Source organism: Lathamus discolor, chromosome 14 (genome assembly GCF_037157495.1).
Source record: "Lathamus discolor isolate bLatDis1 chromosome 14, bLatDis1.hap1, whole genome shotgun sequence".
NCBI classification, from domain to species: Eukaryota; Metazoa; Chordata; class Aves; order Psittaciformes; family Psittacidae; genus Lathamus; species Lathamus discolor.
The window spans coordinates 2,572,884-2,600,856 of record NC_088897.1 but is presented as its reverse complement, the minus strand read 5'-3'; the positions used below and the strand labels follow the sequence as shown (position 1 = coordinate 2,600,856).

Sequence of the window (27,973 nt, the reverse complement as noted above, 5' to 3'; positions counted from 1 at the left end):
CTGTGCGTTGGAAGCAAAGTTTTAACCAGATTCAATGCAGATACTTGGAGGTGCAGGAAACACTCCGTTTATTAGGTCAATATTTCATTTTAGCAATACAGTTACAGAATATCACAATGCTGGTTACAAACATAGTGTGGTTTGATGGGTACAAAGAATGCCGGGCACCGCAGTCCATGAGGAGGAGGAGGAGGATACGGAACGTTAAGTCTTGACACGACAAGTAGGGTGGTCTCCAAGGTCTAGTAATGATGGAGATACTTTCCTATCAATGACTGTGGCACTACAGGCAGAGATTCTGGTTTAGAGGAGGGGGTTGTATGGGTAGTTTGATTTATTCGGTTATACAGTTCAAGCAACATCTTTTTTAAAATGCTATTAAATTAAAATCCCCTGTAGTTCAATAAAGTATAAAAATAGTACTGAACCTGGTAATATTCAATCAAATGTAGAGTTCATTCACATCGTTAAGTCATAAAGAAATTGTAAAGTTGTAGTTACCATGGCAACATCGCTTCCCATCAAGGGATGTACATCAAAGAAAAGAAGTCACACATATGGTACCTGCGACAATTACTTAGCGATCCAACACTGAACTTGTGCACCACAAACCAAGTCTCTAAATAGCTCTATATATTTATATAGTATATATCTTTGTCATCTTTAAACTTTACTTCTGAAGAAAGGAAAACAAAAATGTGCACTTCAACAAACTCACTAAGGCCACTCATGCTATAGATACCGAGGGTTGCAAGGACAGATTGGTACACAAGACCCTAGAGCACGCGCCTTTCCATCACCAAAGGGAAACCGCTTTCACTGCCTAAAACATTCCTGAGATTTGGGACAAAAGCGTTACCAGTGCTGCCAATTCCTCACACGCAGCCCGAGTTTCTTTCCAGGTCAAGGAAGTTTCCTCCCTGCTACTCAAGAGGGATCCTCGCAGGGCCGCGACACACAACGCGCCACGGGCCCGTTGTGTTGAATGGGGAGCGACCCACACCGAGGAGTCGGATCTGCAACTGGCATTTGGGCAGTCATTGGTGTTATAGAACAGAAAGGAAAAGAGAAGGGGGAAACAACAACCTTTAGAGGAAATCAAGTGTTTTCTGCACAGGCAGCAGAGGGGAGGATCTCTGCTTTAAGACTGGTAATGGCAACATCTCCACCGTGCTACCCGCTGCTGGCCTGCGGCCTCAAACCCCACCAAATCAAGCGAAGGTTTTGTCAACAGCTTCCATCATGTTTTAGGCACGATGCATTCTCCTGTTTGCACTCTCCCCATACGTAGGACTATAAAAAGGAAATCAAGTTAAATCTGCCTTCGTTGTACCATGAGAAGCAGCGCAATGGCACCTGGAGCAAACTTCACACTGCAGCACATTGAGAGAAAAACTTCATTCTTTCAACTTACGGAAGAACATCTTTGTCCTATAAATTAGAATTCAGCAACAAAACCCCTTCAACATTACTTAATGAGAACTGTGTGCAAAGGAAGAGTCCCAGCCAGCAGGTACCGCTGCAGGGCGCCTGCGCGGGCAGGGACACCGCGGCAGACGCTTTGCAGGTTGCTATAGGGATGCTGGGGAGGGACTCTTCATCAGGGACTGTAGTGACAGGACAAGGGGCGATGGGTTCAAACTGAAACAGGGGAAGTTCAGGCTGGATCTAAGGAGGAAGTTCTTCACTGTGAGGGTGGTGAGGCGCTGGAATGGGTTGCCCAAGGAAGTGGTAAATGCTCCATCCCTGGCGGTGTTTAAGGCCAGGCTGCACATACCTTGGGCGACATGGTTTAGTGGGAGGCATCCCTGCCCATGGCAGGGGTTTGAAGCTAGATGACCTTAAGGTCCCTTCCAACCCAAACCAGTCTATGACTCTATAATTAATATTAAATAATTAATAATCAAACACCTGTTAGGGACCAACAGCCACGGCTGTTTTACTTCAAGGAGCTGAGGGGTACATTGATGTTCAAACCTTCCTGCAACTTTTGTCAGCTCTTAAAGCCTTTGTGTACTTCTTCCCTTCCCCAAACCACACACAACAGCCCCAGTCCCGAGAACAGTGGGGACATCCTGATACCACCTTCCTCCCTCCCTCCAACTGCAGCGTCTGCATGAAGGAGCACAGAGATCATTCACTCAAATGACACTATACTGAAAATGAAATATTAAGGGTTTAATTCAAACAACAGTTACAATCATTTACTTTAAGGTGACCCCTGTCCTCACCACTTGCATCCCATTACTCTGCTGTGATTACATGACTTACCTTCAAGACGCATCCCCCTGGATTTCCACTCTCGGCTCTTCCCTGTCAATGCAGCCCCAAGCAGCCTCTATGCAATGCCAATAACTCATTAACTTCCTCTAGCGGTTGGAGTCACAGGGCAGGAGCTCTAGGGGCCGTCCCACAGCTCCCTCCCCAGTACTCACACTTGGATGTACATGGAAAGCCTGCTCTAGGGGCACGGCAGGAGGGGAGCGCCCCAGCTCTGCTCCAAGGGAAAGCCGTGGGGATTGCACGCTCTGCTCCCATAGCTCTGCCTGGTGCCCGAGCCACGGAATGCTGCAGTAACACCACCAGATCTACTCCAACCACACTGGCATTTGCCTTCCTCTGAAGACATCCAGCTGGACTCCTACCTTCTCAAAGGTATCAAGCTGTAACAGCAGAAACAGCAATCACAGACCAAAGGCACCACGTTTCAGTCACCAGATGCTGATACAAACGTGTTCTAAGAGCTCAGTTTAGGAGGCACCGAACCAAGAACTAGAAAGGTTGCATTTATGTTATTACATGGAGAAACAGGTATCACACCCGCAGCAAGGCCAGCATCAGGGAAAGGTTCCATGCTCTGCAGAGCAGCAACAGAGCATTTAGCAGGCAACTGCAAAGTTGTTCCACAAACCTGCGCTTGAACAGCTTTAGCCATTGGCCACTGCCACCTTTCTCCGTCATTTACATGCCTTGGTATGACTGGAGTTGTGGAGATGCTACAATGAGATCAACTCAAGAGTCCAGTCAGGCTTTAATCCAGTCCCATGCTATCGGTCTTACAAGGATCACTGCCAACTACTCTTGACCAAGTCACACCTCTTAGTCAAAGTCTGCTACCAAGGAGATCTTGGGTGACATTTAGGACCTTAGCTCCTTCCAGACAAGCCAATAAACCAAAGTATTAATGTGCTGGTGAAGCAGCTTAGGGAAAGAAAGAGAAGTTCACCAAACCCAGTGAGGCTGGAGAGCAAAGCTACAGTTAAACCAACTGAACTGAGGCATTTGGTTGCCAGAGACAAGTGTGACACCTCCCTGTCCTGCCCCGTGCTGGACACTCTCCTGGCTGCCTTACCTTAAAGGCAAACAGTGAAAGACAAACACAAAGCAGAGGTGAAACAACAGCAGTGGTTCAGGTAGACCACTGCCACTGGTGTCAGGCAAGCAACACCCCTCGCCCCAAACACAGAACCTTGAGGTCTTTGAGATCCCTCAGCCAATAGCTGGAAATGGAGAGCCAGGACTGGAAACCCCAAGCAAAGGAACAGTCTGCAGATAAAAGCAGCACAAATGCACACACCCAGCCTAAAGCTTTTGAACACGTCTGCAGTACAGGAGATACAACACAGCTCCTTGAGGACAATTTTAGGCACGCCATCCCTGCCTAAGTTCTCACACCAGTCATACACACCTCATCTCCAAGTAGTTTTAGTAGGACATAGGAATTTGTAAGAACTTTATAATTCATCAGTGGGCATTCAGGGATAAAAACGCTCTGCCTTGCAGACAGCTGCATGCTTGTAGCACCTCACACAGTCATGAACAAAAATTCCTAGAAACAAATAAGAGTTAAAATCCACACATAACTAAGTTGGATTTTCACTGAAGAGCCATCGAGGTTATACTGCAGTCTTAATACCATGGGGATGTTTTTTAATGCAAATACTTCTTTTCACATCAGTGAAGATATTCCAAGCATACAATCCTTAACTCTGCATTCACTATTCACGTAACTGCATTTCAAAGATGGTATTATTCAGCCTTTTCCCACAAAAATATACTTGAAGGCACCAGGATATGAACTATCGGTCTGCTCAAGTTCAGTTCTTAAGAGTCATGGCTGAGATTCCTATTTCTGCTCTGCACTCTGTCTTGAAGACCACCACACAGCTTCCCCTGTCCCAGACCTCATAAAGGAACTAAAAGCCAGACCCCAAAGATGCTGCTCAGACCAAGCCCTGGAGGAAGTGTGCTCAGAGCCCCAGCACAGAACTGGCCTTTGACAGCCCAGACACAAACCCCTGAAAATAGGGGCTGTGGGGAAGGAGAAAACCCAGAAGCGACAGAATGCGAACTACAGGAGCATGGTTTGTGCTGCTCTAAGAGGAACTGAGGTAACAGCAGTGAGTTGTTCCTAGTTAGCTACGTTACACAGACCTCCAAAGGAGATTTACCTCAACATTAAAAAGAACAAAGAAAACCAAAACCAACACCCAAACCAAAAAGCCACACAAACAAGCAGCCCCCCCAACAGCAGAAAAATTAAGACAAGCCAGTGAGATAGGCATTATAAGAGGATCTTTACAGCTCTTTACAGATCTTCTGCTTTTTCAATTAATATAAAGGAATCGGTTTCTGGTTGTACTCTTGTTTAATGTACAAATGAAGCATCACAAGAAAATAAAAAGAAAAGACCTGTTTGTGCTTTTTGGCATTTTCCACTGACCCCTGCGGACTGTACAAGGAGTTGTGTTCTCCAGAAACACAGGTTGAACTGGATTGGAATACAAAACTATTAACTGGTATAAACAAGTTACTGCCTCAATGATTAGAGTAAGCCCATTCAAAAAGGAGAGAAAGAAAAGAGATGGCTGCAGGAAATAGTTAAAGCATTTCTAGTTTTTGCTTGTGGCACCGACATTAATATTTGTATAAGCTCACTAGGTAAAGACATGCCATCGCAACCGCTAAAGAACGTTCACTTCCTAGGTTTGTATCTATTACATGAATATAATTTTGCACTGATCATACATCTAAATGAAATAATCCTACTGTAAAAGTGAATGCAGGGGCAGAAATATTAAATTAAAGCCACTGGTCCAAAAACTGATTCTAGCAGGCTGGTCCACTTTCGATTTTCCTGGTCCTGTTCAGAAGATGAGCACTCTCGGTTGGTACCAAAGAAAACTACGACTGCTGGTCTACTGGATCCTCTATCACTGATCGATGAACACTGGTCCAGTTCAGGGTGTTCACAGCAACACATGGTGGTGACTGGCTTAACCCCCTGGCACGGTTCACAAACAGTATGCTGCTCTCCAGAGTGGTTCTTTGCCACTTTTCTTCATAAGGCAGACCCAAGGCTAGGGCATCCTCCCTTCTCTTGGTATTTATCATTAACTTTGCTATGTGTACAGTAGAAAGACCCTTCTCCTGTAACTTCTTATTGTACAGCATTTATTCTTTCTATGTATCAGCAGAAAGCTCTTGATGAAACCTTCCCTTCATAATAAGAATGCAACTCTTTTGAGCTCAAACAGTTTTATTTAAGGTTTTCTTGCAGACTTTCTGCAAAGTAGCTTCTTTTGAAAGAAGAGAGAAAGAAGGGGTTTTCTGGAATACCAAGTTCAAAATGTGAGCCGAACTAAACATGCCATACACATGCTGATAAGAATTTAACACACATTCATCCGTATGGGCACTCTTCAGTAGACTGGACCAGTGTTTCAATGCAAATTCCAGCCCCCAGAGAACTACATGTTTTAGATTTCACAGTATGACTTTTCCCCCTGTAACTTAGGGGGAAAAAACCTTAACTGGTTTATTGACCAAGTTCTTAACTACTCTGTCCATCAACGTTCTGAGACATCAGAAAAGACTGGACCACTTCTTCAGTGGATTGAGGGCTGGTGCTTACGTCCTCCAGAGCATCTGTAACCGAGAACTGCCGATCCCGCAACCGGTTCCAATTGGCCAAAATATTGTGGTATTCAAAGACTTTCTCGTAATTGCCAATGGAATTGTACAGTTTAATGAGACCTCTGTAATCATATTCAAGTCCACTGTATCCTTCCCCAAAAAGCTTCTTTCCTAAAGAAATCCAAAATAAAACAAAATTAAAAAGGTTACATCTTCTTCCTGGTGTCATTTTTTAACCAACACCATGAACCTTTTTGTTATGGTCAATCAAGAACCCCAACAATATGCAAGCTTCCTGGGGGATGCTTTGAATTGTATCTACCTCCTACTTTCAGGATATTGGAACTTGTCCTCAGGGACTCTATGACTGGATCATTAATTGCGCTGTAGCTTTACATGCACAGTCACATACAGGCTTTTCTGTAACGCACTGTACAAAGACAGACGGTCTCCAAGTTGAGCCACAGCATGGCCCAAACATGCATTTAATTTGGAATTGTAAGTTTACTGAAAATGGTATCAGGCAACAAAAATATTTAATGAGAACACAGGCTGATGGGCACAATAGTTCTCCATTCCTTTCACAATTTAACTACATCCTGCACTTCCAGCCACAGCTCCAAAATGTAATCTAAAGACAAACACCCAAGCTTCTAATTACTCTGCTTCCAGATACTTTCAAGAATTAATTCTGATGAAGCACTGAAAATAATACAATTCCAGAATTCAATCCCTGGCAGAACATTCAAGAAAGAGCATTACATTTAGATTGCAACCACACACAAAATAAACCAGGCTGCACTGCAGTAAGTTGTTTACTAAACACTTGAATACATGACTTAATAGTGTTTCCTGCAGTACTAAAACTTCTATACAGTCACACATCTTAAGAATCACCTACCAATTGCTATGGACCTCAAATAGAGCTTTTCGGCATTTTCATACTGGTTCATATCATAGTTATAGAGAGAAGCTAGATGGCCCACTGACAGGGCAACTTCATAATCTTCTTGACCTAGAAGCTGCTCCTTAATCTGAATTGCCTTGATGTGCATTTCTTCTGCTTCCTATGAGGATCAAATTCACATAGGTCAGTCAGACACCACGCACCATAACATAAAAAGAGGAGGAAAACGAGGCAGGTTCAAAGAAATGTAACTACGGAGAAGCTAAATAGTCTGTAAGTATTTTATAAAAGGAGAGAAGTAAGAAAGCCAAAACTTCTTCAAGCCCTTAGTCAAATGGATCAGCAAGCAGTATTGCTCTGTCATCAAGACTGCTGTCACTCTGACTCTGAAGGCATCGTGCATCTTCGTGGATTCTTTTTGTGCAAAGCTTTAGGGAAATGAATTATAAAGTACAAGTTTTCCAGTTGTAAAGCTACCAACTCACGTTATGAATCATGGACACTGAAAATCATCATTTGTTACGGCACATTTATAGATGTCTGCAGATTTTAAGTCAAGACCTTAAGGTCAGTATGATCTTACCTTAAACTTTCTCATGGACTGATACAGTCTTCCAAGGTTGCCATAGTGTTTTGCTGTTTGTACATTAAACTCCCCAAAGGCTTTTTTAGCTAACTGGAGTGAGGATAGATGCAAGTCATGAGCTTCCTGAAGTAACCTCTGCTCAGTTTCCTTGTTGTGACAGTCTATTGCAATCTCCTCCAAGATAAGTGCTGAATGTGGGAGAAGAAAAACATTACTGTGGCCCAAACACAAAGAGGTGTTAAATGTAGGCAGCAGGAAGCCTTCTATCCAACGCATCTCATCAGATTTTGTGTTTATTACAAACTCTTTTCAAACAGGTTACACCAGATATCAAGCTCCCAACACATATTTTTATACTCCCTGGTCCCTCAAAGGTGAAGTTTTAAAGAAAGGATTTATGTATTTTACAAGTGTGCTGGCAGAGAACACTGAGGGCTAAAATTATTCCAAAGTGACATCCATTTGAGGAAAACACAACTCAAGTGACATTGCCTCTGTTTGGGAACCAAATAAACACACCTGAGTGAGTGATTTCAAACTGCCCCTGTAACACAGCGAAGGCTCCTACCTTTAACTCGCTTTGAAGACGCCAAGAGAAGATGGTCTTCTGGGAGAATGTGAGTTATAATGCCAATCGCACGTTCAGCATGGAATCTGAAAGTTTAAGTAACACGTTCAAGATACATATATACAAGTTAACAGCGAACTGATAAAATATTAGAACATTAACGCAATTAACTGAAGCATTTAAATCCTAACTGGACAGTCCGTATCATTTACGAACACTTTTCTCCTCTTACAGAACTAACTTAGCTCCCAGTGCCTCAAACACTTGTACTCACAGTGCATTGTCAAATTTTCCAGAGCTGTACTGGTGAACATATGAAGAGTAAGCCAAGTCTTCATGGGCTGTAGCTACATGGATGTTTTTACCTCCAAATACTGACTGCCGGATATCAAGAGCTGTCTGAAAGAGTTACAAGAAAAGCATTTAATCTGTCAATACACCAAAAAACCCCAAATCAATCTCTCTTCTTGTTAAAAAGGGGGGAAAATAATCTACTGGCTCTGAAATTCTGTGGGCCTATGTACTTGAGACACTGAATATATAAAAGCTACTTTAGAGTCAGGTGGAAAAAAAGGCAAAACCCATTATTTGAGGGTACTTTGGTGTTTTATTTTCAAAAACCAACCATTCAGTCATTTAATCAACTATTATTTATCTTCACAAGTTAATGCATGTGAATTTCAGCAGAAACATTTCAGAGGCTATGAGGATTAAGGGAAACTGAAGGCACACACTTAGTCCTGCTGCATACCTGATAGATGGCAACAGACTGGCATATATTGTCTACATTGAGCAGGTAAAATCCATAGTCTAGTAGCGTATCAGAGTATTTGGGGTGCTTGGCTCCGAAATGCTCCCTGCAGAAATATACTTCTATTACAAGCTGAAGCAAGAGAAACGTACGTTTGAAAGGTTTGGGGTTTTTTTGGAATGCCGCTTACCTGGCAAGGTATACTGCATGCTTTATCAGCTGCTCAGCCTTCTTAAATTCACGTTTTACAACACAAGCCTAAACAGGTTGAAATGAAGCGTGTGAAGAGGTGCACACTCCCAGCTCATCTCCTCCAGACACTGGTGCAGTTCCTAACTACTATTTTTAATTTCAAAATATGGTTACTAAAAGACTTCTCAGTTATTTATAAGAAGGTTGACAGATAACATTCATAAGCTTCTATTTTATCCTGACTAAAGGGCTGCTGATGTACCCCCTCAAACAGGGAACAGAGCACCTTTCTAGGGAATGCTCTCAGATTAACTTCGTCATGATGTTCATTTGAACAGCTGGAGCTCAAAACCAACCCTCCCCCAGGTCTGAGGCAGAAGTGGACCACTTAAAGACAACTAACAAGCCCTAAGGCTCATGAAATGAACCTGGTTACCCAGGTACACTGGAGATACCACCTATGCTCACCCATTCTTGGTAGCAATTTAGTTACAAAAGAAACATGGAAGAGTTTTAATTCACCTTTGAAGCTTGTCGTAAAACATCCACTACTACTTTTACAGGCAGGCCAACTGTGATCTCCTTCATGGCTTCTATGCACCATTTATAAGCCTGTTGAACAAAGTTACCAACATAATGAAGCTGGAACTTTACAAGGTTGCAATATTAAGAAAAAAAATTACTTGGCTATGAACAGTATAATGGTCATTTACATCACAAAAGTTAAATACTGTTGATTACTTCTATGTAACGAAACTTGTTCAGAGATGTGTTAAAGGACAGACTTAAAAAGCACTCTTACGGTTAATACTGAATGTGTAAGTATTTTATGCTAGCCTAAGGCATGTATTATAACAACATGCACTGACAAAAAGGGATATTTTATGAACTTCAAGTAATCCTCACAATTTCTATTGTGTAGGACAACTTCCTGGTCAGCGTACTTAAGAGCTAAAGGAAAACCGCAGTTTATACAGCAGTTACACTTCAGGCAGTTTTTATAAGATAGGTGCAAAGAGCTGTTAGCTGTGTTCAGCTATTCAGTTTTACTTACAAAAATCAGCTTTTTAATGTAGTATTTCCTTTACAGATGACCAACACATACCACTAATTATTACACAGCATTTCTTAATGTTGGTCAAAGTACTCAGAACAGTACATAGAAAAAACATCAATACATCAAGTATTCCTCAGGCACTGCCACACAGGGACCAAAAACAAGGAACAGGAGCTCCTGCTGGAGAGATTAAGTGAATACTGAGCCAGTCGTGGAACATCCAAGATTTCATAACCAGTTTTCTGAAGCAAAACAAAACCAAAATCCCACTCACCTCATCGTAGTGGCTCTTGGCAAAGAGCAGTGCACACAGCTCCCCATAGAGCGCTGCTTTGTTCGCCTGCTGGCCGTGTTTTGCAAGTTTGTCCATGTAAGACTGAGCCAGTTTGAATGTTTCCTCTCCCAAGTGATATTTACAGTTACCATTCCGAACGTGCAGCAACCTTAGGAATATGTAAAGAGATCATCTAAATAGTGTCTGAATAAACCACTTCAATGTACAGTAGTGCCACGGAGCTGCAATTTGTACTATACACACAACGGAACCAGGCTGTCATCCCAACAAAGCTGCACTCCGTTCAGTACAGCAGAGCTACTTGCTGTGTAACATTTCAGTACTCCCCAGGCTTTGTCTCTTGCATGGCAAGAACTCCTGCTGCTGGAGATGTCAACTGATTTTACATATTGATGCAGTTCTACATATTCAGAGCTTAAATCACTTCGGTGTGGTGGCTTTGTCTTTTATTTCGCCTAAAACAGCCTTCTCAACACTGATAAAATTCCACTTCCAAACCCCTGTAATATACAGTATTAAAACCCTTCTACCTCTTTTCCACAGTAAACTGAAACAGACAGTGGGTAAGCACAGACATTGCTAACTCTCACGCGTCTCTGCACTTTTCCCTCCGACCTCAAGTAGCCCAGCATTTCACAAGGGGGCATATGTTGTTTAGGGGGGGTGTCTTCACAACAGATTCAATCACATCCATTTGAGATGATGTCCAGCACTGACTCAGCACCACCAGAGAAGACTATTTTATTGAACCAGGTCACGGAAACTCTAAAACCCCTCTCCCCCCACCTTGGCCCATCTTCCAGCCTGCTGCCTTCCCATTTGAAGGATTAACAGAAGCTTCATGAAAAACAACAGCCAAATGCACACAATAAAACACAGCGCTACTGAAATACACTCTTGTATCTCAGAGAAATAATAACTTCAGCTTCTGGCATTGATTTAAAGCAAAAGTAAAGACTTTTTCTCCCCCCCCCCCCCTTAGTGTAGGCTGATGCTTATTTACTTTAAAGAGATACATTCAAAATGTGTGTGTTATCATATTCCAAGCCTAAAGGGCAGAACTCTATTCCCACCCATCGCAGGCTAAGAAGAGACAGCTGTTCCTTCTCCATTGCAAATGCCTGCCATTTAGCACACATGAAATGTTGGTAAATTAACCTCCATTGTCCCTCCTGCAAATCTGTTATTAGGCAATGAGTAATAGAGATTGAAAAACATCAGGCAGGCCCTCACAGACTGAGGGCAACAGGACACAGGGAGAGAAATACACAGAGTGAAGCAGACATAATGCTGTACTGCAGAGAGGCTACAACTCAAAGTGGGAGCTCATACACAGGTACAGCATTTTTTTCCTTTTATGATACTTTATGATAGGTCTTCCAACAAACTGGTGAGGGAGAAGAAGGAACAGTGAGGTTTTTGATCAAATGCTTCTCTTCTCTAAACCCATTTCCTGTTAGCATTTGCTCCAAGTAGAGATTTAAGCTATTGTAGCTGAGCCTCCTGCAGTAGCAAAACAACACATGGAAGCTTGCCTTCTGAGTTCAGCCTGCCTCTAACTTAGTTTCTCCCTACACCTTCCTAAGGAAACGTATCATGAAACTCAAGCGCTAACAGGAGAGGAAGTCGGGTTCACGTTTTCACAAGAAGGGAGCACACAGCAGATGTGTGAGCCATGCAAGAGAACATCAAAAGAAATGAAGAGACCTTCAAAACACCCTGAAACAAGCTACATAAACACCAGCTTTCCAATGAGAAATGCAGCAACACGGCTCAAAAACAGAAAGGAATAAAGCAATAGCCACATTTTTCCTCAAGTTAGGTCTGAGAACTAAACACGATGTACAAGTGCACCATGTCCTGAGTCACAGGCAGCAGAACACTATCTAGCATTCCTGCAACGAGAGAGGGATTGGAAAGAAACTTGAGAGCAAAACTAAGCAATTACAGTTTCCCTAAAGAAGGAAACTATTTTGTCTACACCATTCAGTTGGGAGCTGGTATGCAACGTCAAAAATAAGAAGCCCAAATCCCATGTAATGGTATAAGCCAGTAGGGATGGTGCTGCAATTTCGATAAGTGCCTGGGAAATATAATATCCAGTATCTGGATGCTGCAGTGATAGGGTCTAAAAACAAAGAAATCAACCCAAAAAACCAGGCTAAGCCTAACCCAATCCTCTAGGATAAGCAGAGTTTATGTGATCCAGTTCAGAGTAACAAGAAATCCTTTATTAATCCAAAGGAATTTTAGAAGATACAGCCAAGAGGAAGAAAAAAATGCCTTAGGACATTTATGCTAATAGCTATGAATCATTTCACTGTCTGCAACAATAGCTTTTGGGGAATAGCTCCCCCCCAGTCATTCTCTAAGAGCATACAAACAACAAACAATGATACACAGCAGTTTAGAAGTCTAAGAACACCACAAAAAACTCCAAAGAAACAATGAAGTGAGAGAACCACATATTTGTACTATATATTTGTGCCTTCTTGTTTAACATCTAATAATGAGGGAAAGGAAACCAAAAGGAGCACATACATGCAGGAAAATAGCATACAGGCTCGGAGAAATCTCAGATCTTCACATTTTCTCAAGTTTCTCCGTACAATTTACTACTGCTAGTACAAACAAGCACCAAATTCTATATACATAACACTAAACTTTGCATGTTTTTAAACTTCATTCTACTATTAATGCGATGCATTCCTTTCCCAGAGATCAGACTTTCCAGCTTTTAGAGTAAGAGTACCACTTTTTTTAAAGGGTGTAATGTTTTTAAAAGCTGGACTTATTCTCTGGAAATTCCACCTACCTCTGGTGCAAACCCAGTGGTAAGGACAAGATATTCCACAGCTGGGATTAGATAGCAACAACAAAAAGATTATCTTACTGCCTCATGACTTCAAAGCTGAGTATAATGACTGTGCTCTCCTATAAGAAGAGTGTTCCAAATTCCTTCTATTATCATTTCCAAATAAATGATGCTGTTATTTGACTGCTTGGGAGAGGCCTGAAAATAAAGCAGTGTCTCCTCATTCACAGTGCTGCCCAGAGGGACTTGATGTTACAAGGAGGCCAGCCATGGGCTGTTCAAACTGAATTAACATCCCCAGTTCATCCTAATATCAGATAGTTTTTGATAGCACAAAGTGAAAATCATCTCCCCACAGCTGTGTGGGCTGTACACAGCTGTCCAACAGTCACCTTTTTGACTTTATTTACCTTCTCTTCATTTCCCCCCCCCCCCAATTTGGAGAAAGGGAGTGAGCTCATTTTTCAAGCACCTTCTCCAGCTTGTCAAGCAGCCTGATACAACTCTTAGATTAATTAGAGAACAAAAGACCAAGTACTAACAGCACTACTATATATATCATCCCCCAGCTCTAGGAAGGTGTACGTGTCCAGTCTTTTCCTGGCATCATCTTACTTCTGGAAGAAGACCCAGTGGTAGCCGGCAGGGCAGAACAAGGCAGAGCAGCAGCCACTGTCAAGGCCCTCTGGTTGGCACACAAAATAAGTAGCTACTGGCAAAGCCTATTTATCCTTCATATTTGTCCAACCATAACACAATGCGTGGATTTTTTTTTTGAGCAGCTTCTCAAAATAAGCTTTGCCCTATATTCAGATAAATACAGTACATACTTCGTTGTTCATTACAACAGCTAAAAGAAATAATCCTATTTTAACTAGGCTCACTAGCACACACCTATTCAAACACATACCTGGAGCATGCAAAAGAGGTCAGTCATGGTGTTACCAACAAAAACAAGCGGGCTACTTCCTGCCGGCTGCAGCAGGGCAGCAGACATTGAGGTACAACTAAAAACTCAACGATAATCTTTGAGGCCTCTGTGAATGGAAGTGGAAGCTCCAAGGACAAGACAACAGCCTTGAGAAACAAGGTACAAATGCCAAATGCCTCCTAAAAGCAAAAAAATTCTTTTCCAAATGTTTAAGCTGTGGCTAAAGTTGTCTACAAGAAATGGACATTTAAACATTTACCCCATCACACAGTTCAGTAGCACAGTTATAGAGCAAGAGAACTCACTGGATCTGCAATCAGGAAAGGTGTGGTTTTCTTTTATTTCTGTCTCGACTGCGTTTACATCACTTCTGTTTGGATTTGCCAAATTCTTCTTGTAGTAAATATAATTTCAGCAAACACCAACACATAACACTCCTTCATATGCAAACCCCCTTGAAAACACCAAGGTGCTGGACCACTCTGACCACCCAGCATCTGTTACCCATGACATATTAAGCAGAAAGGCAAAATGGCTTTTCTTTTTTTCACCCCCACTGAACTGTGCTGCCAGTTTACAAGCAGAAAACCCAGGGGTCAGCACAAAACAAGCACCTCCTGAGCTTCAGCTCTAGCCAGGAAAGTATTCTAGGGCAGCAGAACACTAAAGGGAGCACCCGACGCTTGATGGCTCCAAAGTCATATTAATGGCTTTGTCCAAAGACAAAGACATCTTTGGACAATTAATGTCCAAAGACATAGTACTGTGTATTTCACAGTAAGATTTACAGGAATTAAAGGTGAGCTCACCTTACACAGCATTCTACGGCACGAAACCAGTGAAGGATTTCATCGTGAAGGGTGCATAATTGAAGGCAGGAGAGAAATACCTTCTCAGCATCACTGTACCAGCCTGCATCGGATAGGAAACCCCCTAGAAAAAAAATAAGCAACATAAATCAAGAACAAAGAGAAACCTGAACAACAAAACACCTTTTTAAGGGAAAAAGAGTTTGCCCACATCTTGTAAGGAAACTTATTATATATTTCACAGAACTGCACATATATAAGAATCCTGTCAAGGTTAAACCCTCCAGTCCTGAATTGAAAAGAATGAAATATAAGAGTAGAGAAACTCTCCTTCAGTTGAAGATGACTTTTGGTATTACATAGCCTTCCTACGGTTTTCTCTCAAGACATATTTACCAGTACTAAAGTTATACAAAGTCTTAATGTTAAGACTTCACATCAGCAAACAAATTTTAAATCTAAAACATCTGAAATAACAAAGATGAGCCTAGATATTCTTAGATATAAAAATCCAAAGCATTTTTCTTAAGACACCAAGTAGTTTTCTAAAAATGACATTCCAAAACCACATGCGCTCTTTAAAAAGAAGCCACAGACATTAACAGGAAAAAAGATAAGCATTAGCTTAACTGAAGCTTGGATGAAAGAAAGGATCACATTTTAAACAGCCTATCATCACCAGTTACCTAAAACAAAACCAATCTGGATTGCTTTTTCTTTTACAGCAGAATCCGATTCTGCAATGTAGGAGCACCGTCTACTGAAAGAATAGGCCAGTACAGAAGCAACTTTTACTCCATGGTCCATCAAAGCCTGGAAGCAGTGATGAAGCAGATGCCTGAAAAAAAAGAAAACAGACTTTGATTACAGATGAAGTTTTTAAAGCATTGCAGCCAGTTGGCTCTTGAGTGCCATGAATTCAAATGAATAGTGATTCAGAGAAATAACTCCAACCCTCTCTCAAACCAAAACCAGATGAATACAAGCATAGTTGTCAATCTCAAGGCTAATGGATTACAGTTGTTGGATTATCCAACAAATAAAGTGAGCGTACATGAAGTTCTTTACTAGGACACCCTCCACTATAAGCAAAACACAAGCTACCCACACAATACTAGAACTGGAAAACAACATTTTCAGCTAAAACTTCATGGGTGGGGAAGCCTCAAATCCACCCTCACCCCACAAGTCCCATTGAAATTGCCAATAGACAAGCAATGATGAACGCATGAACATCACACACACACACACAATGGGAAGGAGGCATGTCTAAAGACTCAAAAATTATTCCAGTTACAAAGAACGTCAAGTTCTGAGTATAACACCACAAATTCAAATATTTCACGACAGAAAAACTCTTTAAAATGGGGCGGTCCTATCAGCTTGATAACCCCTCACTTAGGATTTGGTACAACAGCTAACAGGTACTTCGGCACCGCTCAGGACTGGCTGAGTATTGATCAGTTGGTGGTGAGCAACCAGCATCTTTTTGCATTGCTTGTTTTGTTTGTACTTTTTTCTTCTCTCTGTTGTTTTCTTCCTCCCTCCCCCCCCTTTTTTAAAAAAATATTTATTATTAAATTAACTTTATGTCAACCCACGAGTTTTCACACTGTTACCCTTCCAATTCTCTCCCCATCCCACTGGTGGGTGAGTGAGCAGCTGTGTGGCTCTCAGCTGCCTACCAGGGTTAAACCATGGCACAGCAACAACAAAGAAAGCACTCTGGGGACCAAGTACCACAGATGACTTTGTACATTTACATAGAGGTTCTAACTGGTTTACTCTTATGGTTAACAGATGAGCTAGTAAGACCAAGAAAATCAGAGATCTTCCAAATGCAAAACCTAGATCAAGAAAGAGCTGAAATAAAGATGCTTACCTTTTATCTAAAGCTCGAAGCACCTTTGCAAAAACTTCTAGTTCACAAAATTCACTACCCAGCTGACATAAGCGGCCCTGCTGGTAAAGCTGAAAGAAAAAGAGAAATACATTTTACAGTTTGAGCTCTTACTACAGCTTAATAGGATCATAGAATCATAGAATACTTAGGGTTGGAAAGGACCTTAAGATCATCCAGTTCCAACCCCCCTGCCATGGGCAGGGACACCTCACTATAAACCATGCCAGCCAAGGCTCTGTCCAACCTGGCCTTGAACACCACCAGGGATGGAGCATTCACAACTTCCCTGGGCAACCCATTGCAGTGCCTCATCACCCTCACAGGAAAGAACTCCTTCCTCATATCCAATCCAAACTTCCCCTGTTTAAGTTTGAACCCGTTACCCCTTGTCCTGTCACTACAGTCCCTAATGAATAGTCCCTCCCCAGCATCCCTATAGGCCCCCTTCAGGTACTGGAAGACTGCTATGAGGTCCCCACGCAGCCTTCTCTTCTCCAGGCTGAACAGCCCCAACTTCCTCAGCCTGTCTTCATACGGGAGGTGCTCCAGTCCCCTGACCATCCTCGTGGCCTCCTCTGGACTTGTTCTAACAGTTCCATGTCCTTTTTATGTTGAGGACACCAGAACTGCACACAATGCTCCAGGTGAGGTCTCACAAGAGCAGAGTAGAGGGGCAGGATCACCTCCTTCGACTTGCTGGTCACACTCCTTTGGATGCAGCCCAGGATACGGTTGGTTTCCGGACTGCGAGTGCACACTGAAGCCAGCTCATGTTCGTTTTCTCATCCACCAACACCCCCAAGTCCTTCTCTGCAGGGCCGCTCTGAATCTCTTCTTTGCCCAATCTGTAGCTGTGCCTGGGATTGCTCCAACCCAGGTGTAGGACCTTGCACTTGTCATGGTTGAACTTCATAAGGTTGGCATCAGCCCACCTCACAAGCGTGTCAAGGTCCCTCTGGATGGCATCCCTTCCCTCCAGCATTATCGACCAAACCACACAGCTTGGTGTCATTGACAAACTTGCTGAGGGCGCACTCAATCTCACTGTCCATGTCAGTGACAAAGATGTGGAACAAGACCTGTCCCAACACCGATCCCTGAGGGACACCACTCATTACTGGTCTCCAGCTGGACATTCAACCATTGACCACAACTCGTTCTGTGCGGCCATCCAGCCAGTTCTTTATCCACCGAGTGGTCCACCTATCAAACTGATGTCTCTCCAATTGAGAGACAAGGATGTCGTGTGGGACAGTGTTGAACGCTGTGCACAACTCCAGGTAGATGACATCAACTGCTCTATCCATCAGTTCCATAGCCCCATCATAGTAAAGACTTATGATGAAATCCAGATTTCAAAGTCTTGAAATGCAGATGTAACAGTTCCACTGTCTGTGAGCCACAGCAGAAGTAACAGTTCCACTTTCTCCATACAAGAGTACAACTTTGGTGTTTAGAAACTGAGCACACAAGCTATTAGAGCTCCATAGGTGGTTTCAAGAGGGGGAGGGGGTTATCTATGAATGTATTTAAGTGTCTATGTTCACCTCCATCATCAAAACAGTAGATGACATACTCTAGAAAGCCAAGACAAAAATCAAGAAACCTCTAAAGTCAGCAAAAAATACAACAAAGAGCTTGTTTCATACCAAGTTCTCCGAAAACATTTTAAAATTACACAGAATCTAGCATACAGGGGTACAAATAGATTTGTTTATGTATGTGTGTATGTATGTAAACTCCAAAAACACAAGTTCTACAAGGAGTGAATCACCAATATCCAGAGCTAAAGCCAGGCATGAGCCCACACCCATTAACACTTGAGCTCATACACATAAAGCCTGCCTCAGTAAATAGGAGAACTCAAGTGAATCTGTGCATGCATTTACTAAAAGCATTGGCTAGTTCTATGCACAAGCTGATTTGTGTCTACAGATAAGCAAATATATCAGTTGACTTGCTCATAAAAAACAAACTGTGGAGACAGTTCTTTACGCAAAGCACAGTTAACTTGCAGAGCTATCTCCCACATTATGCTATAAATACTGAGAATTTACCTAAGTACAAAAGCAGCAGTACAAATATACATCAAAAATCCACTGCAGGCTAGTAATTCCTGGTATCTTGAAGCCCCTGAACCACAAATGACTGCAAGCAGGGTATGTAACTGAAGGTGGTTCCACTATACACTTGCCATAGCTATGCATGGCATCACAGCCACTGCTAGAGGTACAGTATTGGGTCACACAGGGATAGTGCAGTACAACTGTTATTTAGCTGTTCTAGGAAAAAAAGCCCACAAACATCACACACACCCTTTTAAAATTCAAAAAGGGGAATAAAAAGGGAGAAGCTGGTAGCTCACGTCTCTCAGGCACTTCTCTAGAAGCTCCACCTTTCCACATAGGCCATTTGAGATCCATTTGGGTTCCTCTGTGGTATGTGCTACATGATGCCACATGAGAAGTACGGCTACCCTTATGTAACCAAAAGTAAGGCCAAGAGAACACATTAGAGATGCTCAATTATAAACATATTTACTGAAAGTGTTAATATTCCTCTCAGTTTTAGTAATAAAACATAATAATAAAAATAATAAAATTTAATAAAATATAATTTAAACATAATAAAACATTTTATTGTTGAGCATCTTGTGGCTGGTTCACCTTTTTCGCCAACGAAACTAGAAGCAGACGAATTGGGTATTCAGTACACAGCATGTGAGAAAATCTCCTCCAGCCAGAAACTTAGTTTTGGTCAACTCTTACAAAAGCACATGACACTGATTCTACAGCACAGCAAGTTTGTTATTTTAACAACAGATCCTACAAAAAAAGACTTCAAAAATACTGTGACCTAATAATGTCAATTGCCAGAAATGAATGTTTTTCCTTTCAGTGCTCTATTTTTCTGGGAAGAGGAAAAAAAAAAAAAAGGAAGTTTTTCAAAAAACAGTGCAAGTTTGCATGCAAAGTTACTCTTCAGATAAAATAGTGCCATGTTCCTATACTTCAAAGGGATCAGTTTCTTCTGAAGCCATATTCTCTCTGGCAGCACAAGAACATCCAGTCTAGTGTATTTAAAAACTACAGGCATAGTTAAGTGTCCTCATTTTCTTCAGCACAGCTGTCTAACGGTAACTGTTCTATAAACCCTAGAACATACTTTCCACAGTCAAAAAGAAGATTGAATCCTGCCCAGCATTCCATGCCCAAAACATCAGTAATTGATGAGATAATTTCTGGAAGAAAATAAAGACTCAACCCAAGCTATTTTATCAGGACTTAGGACAATCAGAGTACTATCACATGTTCAACAATTAGGCTTTCAATCAAGTAAATCATCATTTCCTCTTATCACCTCACAGCACTGACTAAAAACCCCAGAGGTTACTCTGATACTAGTTTACCAAATACTAACTGCAGTAAGAGGTTTCAGAATTAATGTATTTATGAGGTTACATAATGTTATGTGCCCACTGCTACATGTGATACTTAAACTGCTAACAAATAAATGCCCTGGTTGGGTGGGAAGGAGGGGAAGGTCCCAAACTACACCCTCAATTTTGACACATCAATTATTTTCACGTAAAATTTGCCTTATGGCCCAAAGGTCCAAGCCTGCCATCTGCACATATCCCAATTCAAAGATAACCGCTTGCACTATTCTGACGTACAAAAAACCTAACCTACTTTTCACTGGTATAACCAGAAATACAGTAGCCTTGGGACACTTACCACGCTATTCACCCCTTCCCTTGACACACTGTCAAGTATTTCTAAGGAACTAACTCAGCCTGAAATCTCTTGAAACCATTGGAGATGTTACAGCAATATTTTCAAGCAAAATGTGACATGGAAATAGTGAGTATACGTCAAACTGTGAAGCAATTCCAGGAGATGCAGTAACTCATTTGTTCATTGAGAAGCAGTTGCAAGCACTGAGGAAACAGTTCTCTCGCTAAAGCTCTAGAGAGATGAAATTCCTGACCACAAGCCTTGCTACAGAACATGAAAAACAAAACAAAATAGTGATTCAAGAAAAATATGTCCTGACAAGAATGGCTGAGGTTTGGACTTCTGAAGAACTATTCTTTTTGTGAGAAACAGATGCCTTTTAGACACAAAATTAACCTATTTGGAGCTTAACAGAGATTCATTTTTCTTTAACTATGGAAAAATGAATAAAAGCCTTCTAATTTCATCAGCTGACCCTGACACATTAATTCTGGCACTCAAGACAGGAACCAAGGGGTAAATTTAATATACAGGCTTATTACATACATGCACAATCAAGCTGTTTTGCATAGAGTAAGAGAAAACCACCGTGTTTCTCCTGCAGGATCTGAGGTTTACTATTTGGCTTGTAACGCATCCACCCAAACATGCAAAGCTGTATGTAGTGGTATCCTCAATCAAGCATATTAATAATGCCAACCTGTAATTTATCTATTATTGTATCATCACACATGTAATTCCATCAAAGTACTTGTCAGATTTCTCTCTCTGGAGTGATTAAACTGAGCTTAAACTGCATCCTAGCAAACCCCTGGAAATAAAAGGCAAAGATGTGTTAAACTGCGAGCAAAAGCAAAGCCCAAACACAAAGAAAAGGCGATAGGATAGTCATAGCGCCAGGATTCTGGGCTGTTTCACTGTGTACAAGAGAAAAAGACTTTCCAAACTTTAGGAAAAATATTAATAGTAATTTTTAACAGCTGGAGGTTAACTCTAACCAGTTGCAGAAAGACCCTCAAGAAGAGGAAGTGTAGCATACACAACTTGAAAAATATGTTCCTGTTGCTCCAGTCTGGAAGAAATAATATGGAGATTTCAGTAAGAATTAAAGATACAAGGAATTCCAAGTAGCTCCCAGCATGTTTAGTCATATCTAATTCTAATGGGGAATTTTATGCCAAATTTGGGAAGGACTGTATAAATAATCAACAAACACCAGTATCTGGGAAAAGAGGCTTGGCTGTAAACACAATCTTCCTCCCCTACTCAACAAGGAAGGAAAAAAGTTTCCCCAAGAGTCAACAGTGGAATGAATCAGTCTGTTGACAAATGACTATAGATGGCGTGTGGGGGAAGAGCCTTAGAAAATAATCAGAAATTTAGGGACATTTGATTCTTTTCAATCAAATTCAAAACCATCTGCAAAGCTTCTGGACAAGCACTAGTTCTCCTGGATACTGTTTGGGGCGTAAGAAATGCAAGCTTCACAGTTTTGAGAAAATACTGCTAAATACTGGGCTTTATGAACCTCCTTCAAATAATAATCAGAAAAAAAACAAAACCCAAAACAACCTTCTTGAATAAGCCTAACTTCTGAAACAACTTTTGAGCCTACTGCTTTCACACACAGCATACTTCCGCTCATCTTCCCACTCACTCTTCCTTCTGTACATCAGCAAAGCTTTTTGCATCGCATGTACACAGAGTTCAGCACAAGCAGTATGAAGCCTGAGCCTTAGTCACACACGATTCTCCGCAGCAGTAAATGGGAAACCCAGCTTGCTTTGAAGTTAAATCAGTACAAAGGAAATGAAGTGGAAATTGGAATTATTGTTTCAGCAGGAGCTGAGCACCTCTGGTCAGACGTGACCTCATTATCTGAATTATGATGATTTCTAGTGTTTAAGACTCAACCACAAGGATACTGAAAATATGGGGGAGCTAGCACATATCAGGATAAGAAAACATGCCCTATAGTTAAAGGTTCAAAGAGGAAAAAAGGAAAAGCAAACTGTGTAACAGGAGTTAGAAGATATGACAAGGAAAGATGGTTCGGTTCTAACCTAAATTTAGACTACAGAACTAAGGCACGTGTTAAAATTAAGATCAGTAATTGGAAAAAAACTCATGAAGTGACAATTCTCCTTCACTATGAGGCTTGAATTTATAAAGGTGACACAAGGACATCATTTAATTCAAGCAGGATTTAGCAAAGTATTGCACACGTTACTCAGAGTCTAACCAGATCATCAGAATGGTTGGACGTGTGTGCATACATGCAGAAATCATGATCATTTCCCACGTATACATTTCATTTCTGACCCCCGAAAATCCGGCAGCACGAGGGCAATCAGGTCTGTGTGAAGTCACACTTGTCAATCACAGCAGAAGTCCTACAAAACATGACCTATTTGCTCTGCGATTTTTTGCCTCCCTCACACGTCACTTGTACTCCTCTGATCAGAAAACCTCAGAACTAAAGCAGCAAAGCTACACTTTATTTCATGGGTAGTTTATCCTCTTCACTCTCATCAAACACCCAAGAGACTGAAGCCTTGGGACAAACTGGTTTTATTCTAATTTAGAGAAATTATGCTTATAATGATTCTTCATCAGTAAAAAAAACCCTAACCCCAACTCTACTGCAATGCAGAGAATGGATGCTCTATTGCTTGTTGTGAACAGTCAGCAAATTCCTGTTTATTCATTTTATTTGGTTCAGAGAATATCCAGATGCGACCCAAGAGCTTTTATTAGCCATGCTTGGGATTTTTTGTCTTAGCAGGATACAGTGAAGAGACATGATACAGCAGCTACACTCATTGTTATAGAATTTGGAGCTATCAGGATGTAAACTCAGAATCTGATGTTTTGATTCACATCAAGGTAGGAGCACTTCAGAAGCTTAATCTGCCACTTCAAAGAGAAAGCATAATTATAGTCTTTTGGATTTTGCCTAAAAATTAAATGCAAAACAAGTTAGAGTGCAATTACTAAAGGTTACAGGTCTGCACTAACTAACAACAAATTAATGTCATCTCCAATTGTTCCTGTGGTTGATGATCTCATCACAAAACATGCAAAGAACATGAAACCCAAATGATTTTGAAGGAAAATCAATATAAAAAGAGAAAAAACATGATCTGGAAAAGACATTCCAAAAGGAAAATAAACATTGCATGAAACTTTGTTAGCCAATATAAGACCAAGGCCATTCTGCTAGTGTGCAACTGCTATGAACCAAAGAAATGAGATCATTACACAAAATACAATGTAAAGCTGAAGCACAGAGGAAAGAACTGAATTCTGTATAAGAGAGTAACTGAGCAGTCAAACTGGATATATCTTATTTCTATCACCAGAAACAAGATTCTTTACATATCTCCCTCAAAACACTATCCTCTCCCCAGCAAACTACAAACTATTTCATTTTATTTTCCTCATTTTTTTTATTTCCTGAGGATTTACAGTTTATTCCGGCTGTCACCTGCTTTTTAATACGGAATTTTGGCATTTGCAAATGCTGCCTGCTAGGCATATCCTATTTAACATGAGATCCAGCATATTTTTCCTTTGGTGTCTACGAACTACACCTCCTCTCTCTCTTTCCCTCAAAAGACGAGAAAGAGAACCTAACTAGTTCTACCAGGAAACAACACAAGCAGGGTATACACAAACCTGGCAAAGACACAAAGGAAACAAAATATGATGTTTGCACATCTGTATTTTTTCCCCCCTCAGATGCAGGTGTGACTTGTAACAATACTACTTATTAAGACCTTCAAAATGCAGCTGAGATTAATAAGATATTTAAATATTTTGAGCACAAATGTAGACTTGAAAGTTTCCAAAATATATATATTTTTATATATATGTATTTCCCAAATTCCAAGCATCCTGCCCTGTCTCTATTCTTTTTTCTAATGGTTGCAAGGAAAAGTTAAATCCAGTAACACGCTTCTGGACCACTACAGTTTTGTTGTTTTACTATAATCATGATTATTTGATCCTGCCTTGTTTTAAACTTTAGTCATTGGTCAAGAAAACTACAGAAAGATAAATACACTTACTATAAAGAACCTGCCTGCTTCTGTCACCTCACAGCACAGCCCATTTCTAAGTCCACAACAAAGAACATTCTGCAACTATCCCACATCTGATTCCTTGTTAACTGCATAGGCTTATGAAGCAAGCCCTAGAAGTTAACAATTCTGGAATTTCAGAATTAAAAGCAATTGCATTTCTTAGGGAATGGGAAATAAAGGCAATGTATCATAACAACAGAGCCAACCACTGGATTAGAGGGTGCCCTGAGGAAAAAACAATGACCAAAGACACTCTGCTAGCATTTTTCTCCCTTTGAAATAACAACACATTGATTATCTCTGCTGTTGCAATAGTTGTGTAGCTTACCTTGTCAATCAATGGGAACAGATTGGCAAACTGTGCAAGACTGGCAAATGTTAAGTTTGAGTGTTCATACCAATATGTATGAATAAAAGAAAAAATATGAGCATGATAAAAGAAAAGTAAGTTTTATAGTGCCACTTCCAATGAACATCTGTGTATCAAAATAAAATCTGACTGATAAGACCTTTGATTTCTTACAAAATCAGCAGCAGTTTCTCCAATATCCTAAGCTATGATTAATACCTGGATAACAAACCATTACTTAAAAGTTGTTTCTGGTCTTTAACATACATTTTTCTTCCTTTTATTAATCACAGAGAGTGATTCTCTACTTTTTTCAAGGTCTAAATGCAAGTATATTAATACAAATCCTCAATTACAAGTCACTTTTCCTCAGCTGTATTTAAAGAATAATTACTATCCCATGTACTAACAACTAACACCCCCTCAACACAGCAGCAACCACTACCACCGAAGTCTTTTGGCTTGTCTTACTTGAAAAACTATTTGTGACTTTGGAAATTCTATTTCTGCTTTAAAGAACTTGCTGGTCAGGATGCAGTGAACACAGCTCAAGAACCTGAAATGGTGTTTAATATTCACAGGATTTCAAAAATAACTATCCAGAACCAAAACAGTAAAACAAGCACCACACACAACACGAGAAGACTGTCCAAAGGTGTGATGCTGTCCTCATCCTAACCTAACTCAGCTATGTCATTTGTATTGCTGTAGCCATTCAAACACAGACATCAAGAACCAGTCACTACGCATGGTATAGGTGCATATAAAATGCAAACACTGTTCTAAAAGACTTGTAATCTGGGCTAGGCTTCAAGCTACTCACTGCAGGCAGACATCTCTGCATATAGAACACCATTTAGTAAGGGCAGAGGACTTCCTCTCAGCATCCCATCAAAGATTAAGTTAAATTTGGTACAAGCTAACTTGAATGTGACTATTGAAGAGGACAGGTCACCTACACTGGAAAAGCGTTAATGACCCAAGTAGTGAAGACATGGAAGACCAGCCTCCCATTGGCAGCAATGGCAAAACACCTGCACTGTGTAGCCAGGTTCTATTTACTCTGTATGGGGACATCTCACAGATGTGTACTTGTACGAGGAATATGGGGGTGCACCTCACACATTTCAGATTACCAAAGATTGTCCTGTTGTAAACCACAGAAATAATAGGAAAAGCAATGCAAATGGCTGTCATTAACAGAGATTATACTGGCTAGTGATTAGTACAACGAACATTATTTTGAGGACTTAGCATGTTTATCACCTGCCCAACAAGATGACATACCAATGTACACATGCAGAACAAACAGATTAGAAAGTCTTTAAAAGTCAGATATACTGCTGGTTCATTTTTCATCATGGAACAGCTCCACATGATTGTGATTCAACACAACCACTGAAGAGTGCTAATAAAAGGATAAGAAATCAATGATTTATTATTATGCTCACACAGAGATGAGGTTTTAAACAATCTGGGAATAATACATACTTGGATGTACCAATACATGCCAAGTATGTATGAGGGGGTTTTGGTTTTATGCTTTTAAAAGCCACCAAGTGCCATCCTTTCATCTGAATGAACACCAGGACAGGCAATGCCAATAAAGTTTATTTGTCAATGGTGGTACCTACCAATAGTTAAAAATAAACCCCAAAACATCCTTCCACATTATTAGCTCCATATCTTTAGTCTTGGATAATTGCTATATGTGAACCACATCATTATCTGTGAGCATGCTTGTATGTGGTAAAAAGGAGTTTCCACGTTTCTCAACATATAAGGCAGACAAATAATAGGTAGTTTACAGAAAACATACATGCCTCTTTCAGTGCTACAGAAACCATTCTTATCTCTAGTGAAGATCAGCCTTCCTTGTAAATACTACTATTACTCTGCATATGTGAGGGGCCAGTACGCCTAGTCCTAAAGATTCACCTAAAGAATCACTTCATTCAGTACATCCTGTATTTTTAGAAATATGCTGACAGAGGAAAGAAGGGTTATCCCCCATCTTAGGGGTTTCCTTTGCTCGGGGTTATTTGGGGTGTTTGGTTTTGGGTTTTCTGTTTCTCTCCTGGTGAATGCTCATTTCCAGCTGTTCCTGCACACGAATGAAATGCCCATTTAGTGGACAATAGAAATTAATGGACCATCTCAGTGTACCTTTAACTCTGGATATTTTAAAGGCAACTGAATGAGAAACAGACCTTTCAGGAAAGAATGATTTAAGGCTAATAAACTGTATCATTAAATGAGTCTCAATTCTTTTCATCTGGGTCCTACCACATCATTAAAGAAGATACAAGAGGACGGCAAACTCCTCTCCTTCTACCACTGATATCACCTTCTCCAATACATTAAAAGGATAATACATATTCCAACACAGACAACGCGGTCCCATTCTGCCCCTACCCGCTCTCCGGCTCCAAACGCGAGGAGGTCGAGGAGACATCTTCCCCCGCCCGCAGGCCTCACCCCCGGCCCCCAAGGGCAGGCCCCTTCCCCCCGTCCTCCGCAGCGGCGCTGCCCCAGGCTCCCTTCCGCGGCACCGCGCTCTCCAGCAACGGCAGGCACCCACAACCGGAGGGGGAAGCCGCAGGCCCCCGGCCCTGCCCGAGCCTCCTCCGGCGCCTCCCCTCCCTCAGCCGCAGCCCAGGCGGCCCCACACAGGCCCTCGCTCCCCCAGCCCGTCCTTCGGGCCCTACTCCGCTCCGGCGGGCCAGCAGAGCCGACGTGGGGACGCGGCCCGGCGCCCCCTCACCACCCAGCCCCCGGGCAAGGCCTGCAGCAGGCCGGGCACGGAACTCTCCTCCCTCCTCCTCCTCCCCCGGCCCACTTCTCCTTCCATCTCCCCCAGGCCCCGTCGGGCCCGGCCACTCTCGGCCCCCCGCCACCTCCCGGTACCTTGTAGTACACGTCGAACTGGATGTTCTCGGGCAGCGAACGGATGTCCCTGCGCCTGGCCCGCCCGTAACTATCCACCACGGCCGAGATCGCCGTGTTATAGAGCGTCTCGGGCACCCACTCCAGCTCCACCGCCGCCATCTTGGGTGTGCGGAGCCGCCTTCC

At 41.7% G+C, this 27,973-nt stretch overlaps 1 protein-coding gene across 1 annotated transcript; it reads right to left on the bottom strand.

Annotated features, from left to right (window-relative positions):
• Positions 1 to 51: 51 nt before the first annotated feature.
• APPBP2 (amyloid beta precursor protein binding protein 2) lies at positions 52 to 27,973 on the bottom strand. The gene is made up of 13 exons (XM_065695179.1): positions 27,809 to 27,973; positions 16,710 to 16,798; positions 15,514 to 15,665; positions 14,828 to 14,951; positions 10,252 to 10,420; positions 9,443 to 9,532; positions 8,919 to 8,986; positions 8,729 to 8,834; positions 8,252 to 8,376; positions 7,978 to 8,063; positions 7,407 to 7,597; positions 6,818 to 6,983; positions 52 to 6,087 (listed from the first exon to the last, which is right to left on the bottom strand). The coding sequence occupies exons 1-13, from the start codon at positions 27,947 to 27,949 to the stop codon at positions 5,834 to 5,836; spliced, it is 1,761 nt and encodes a 586-aa protein (XP_065551251.1). The 5' UTR covers positions 27,950 to 27,973; the 3' UTR covers positions 52 to 5,833.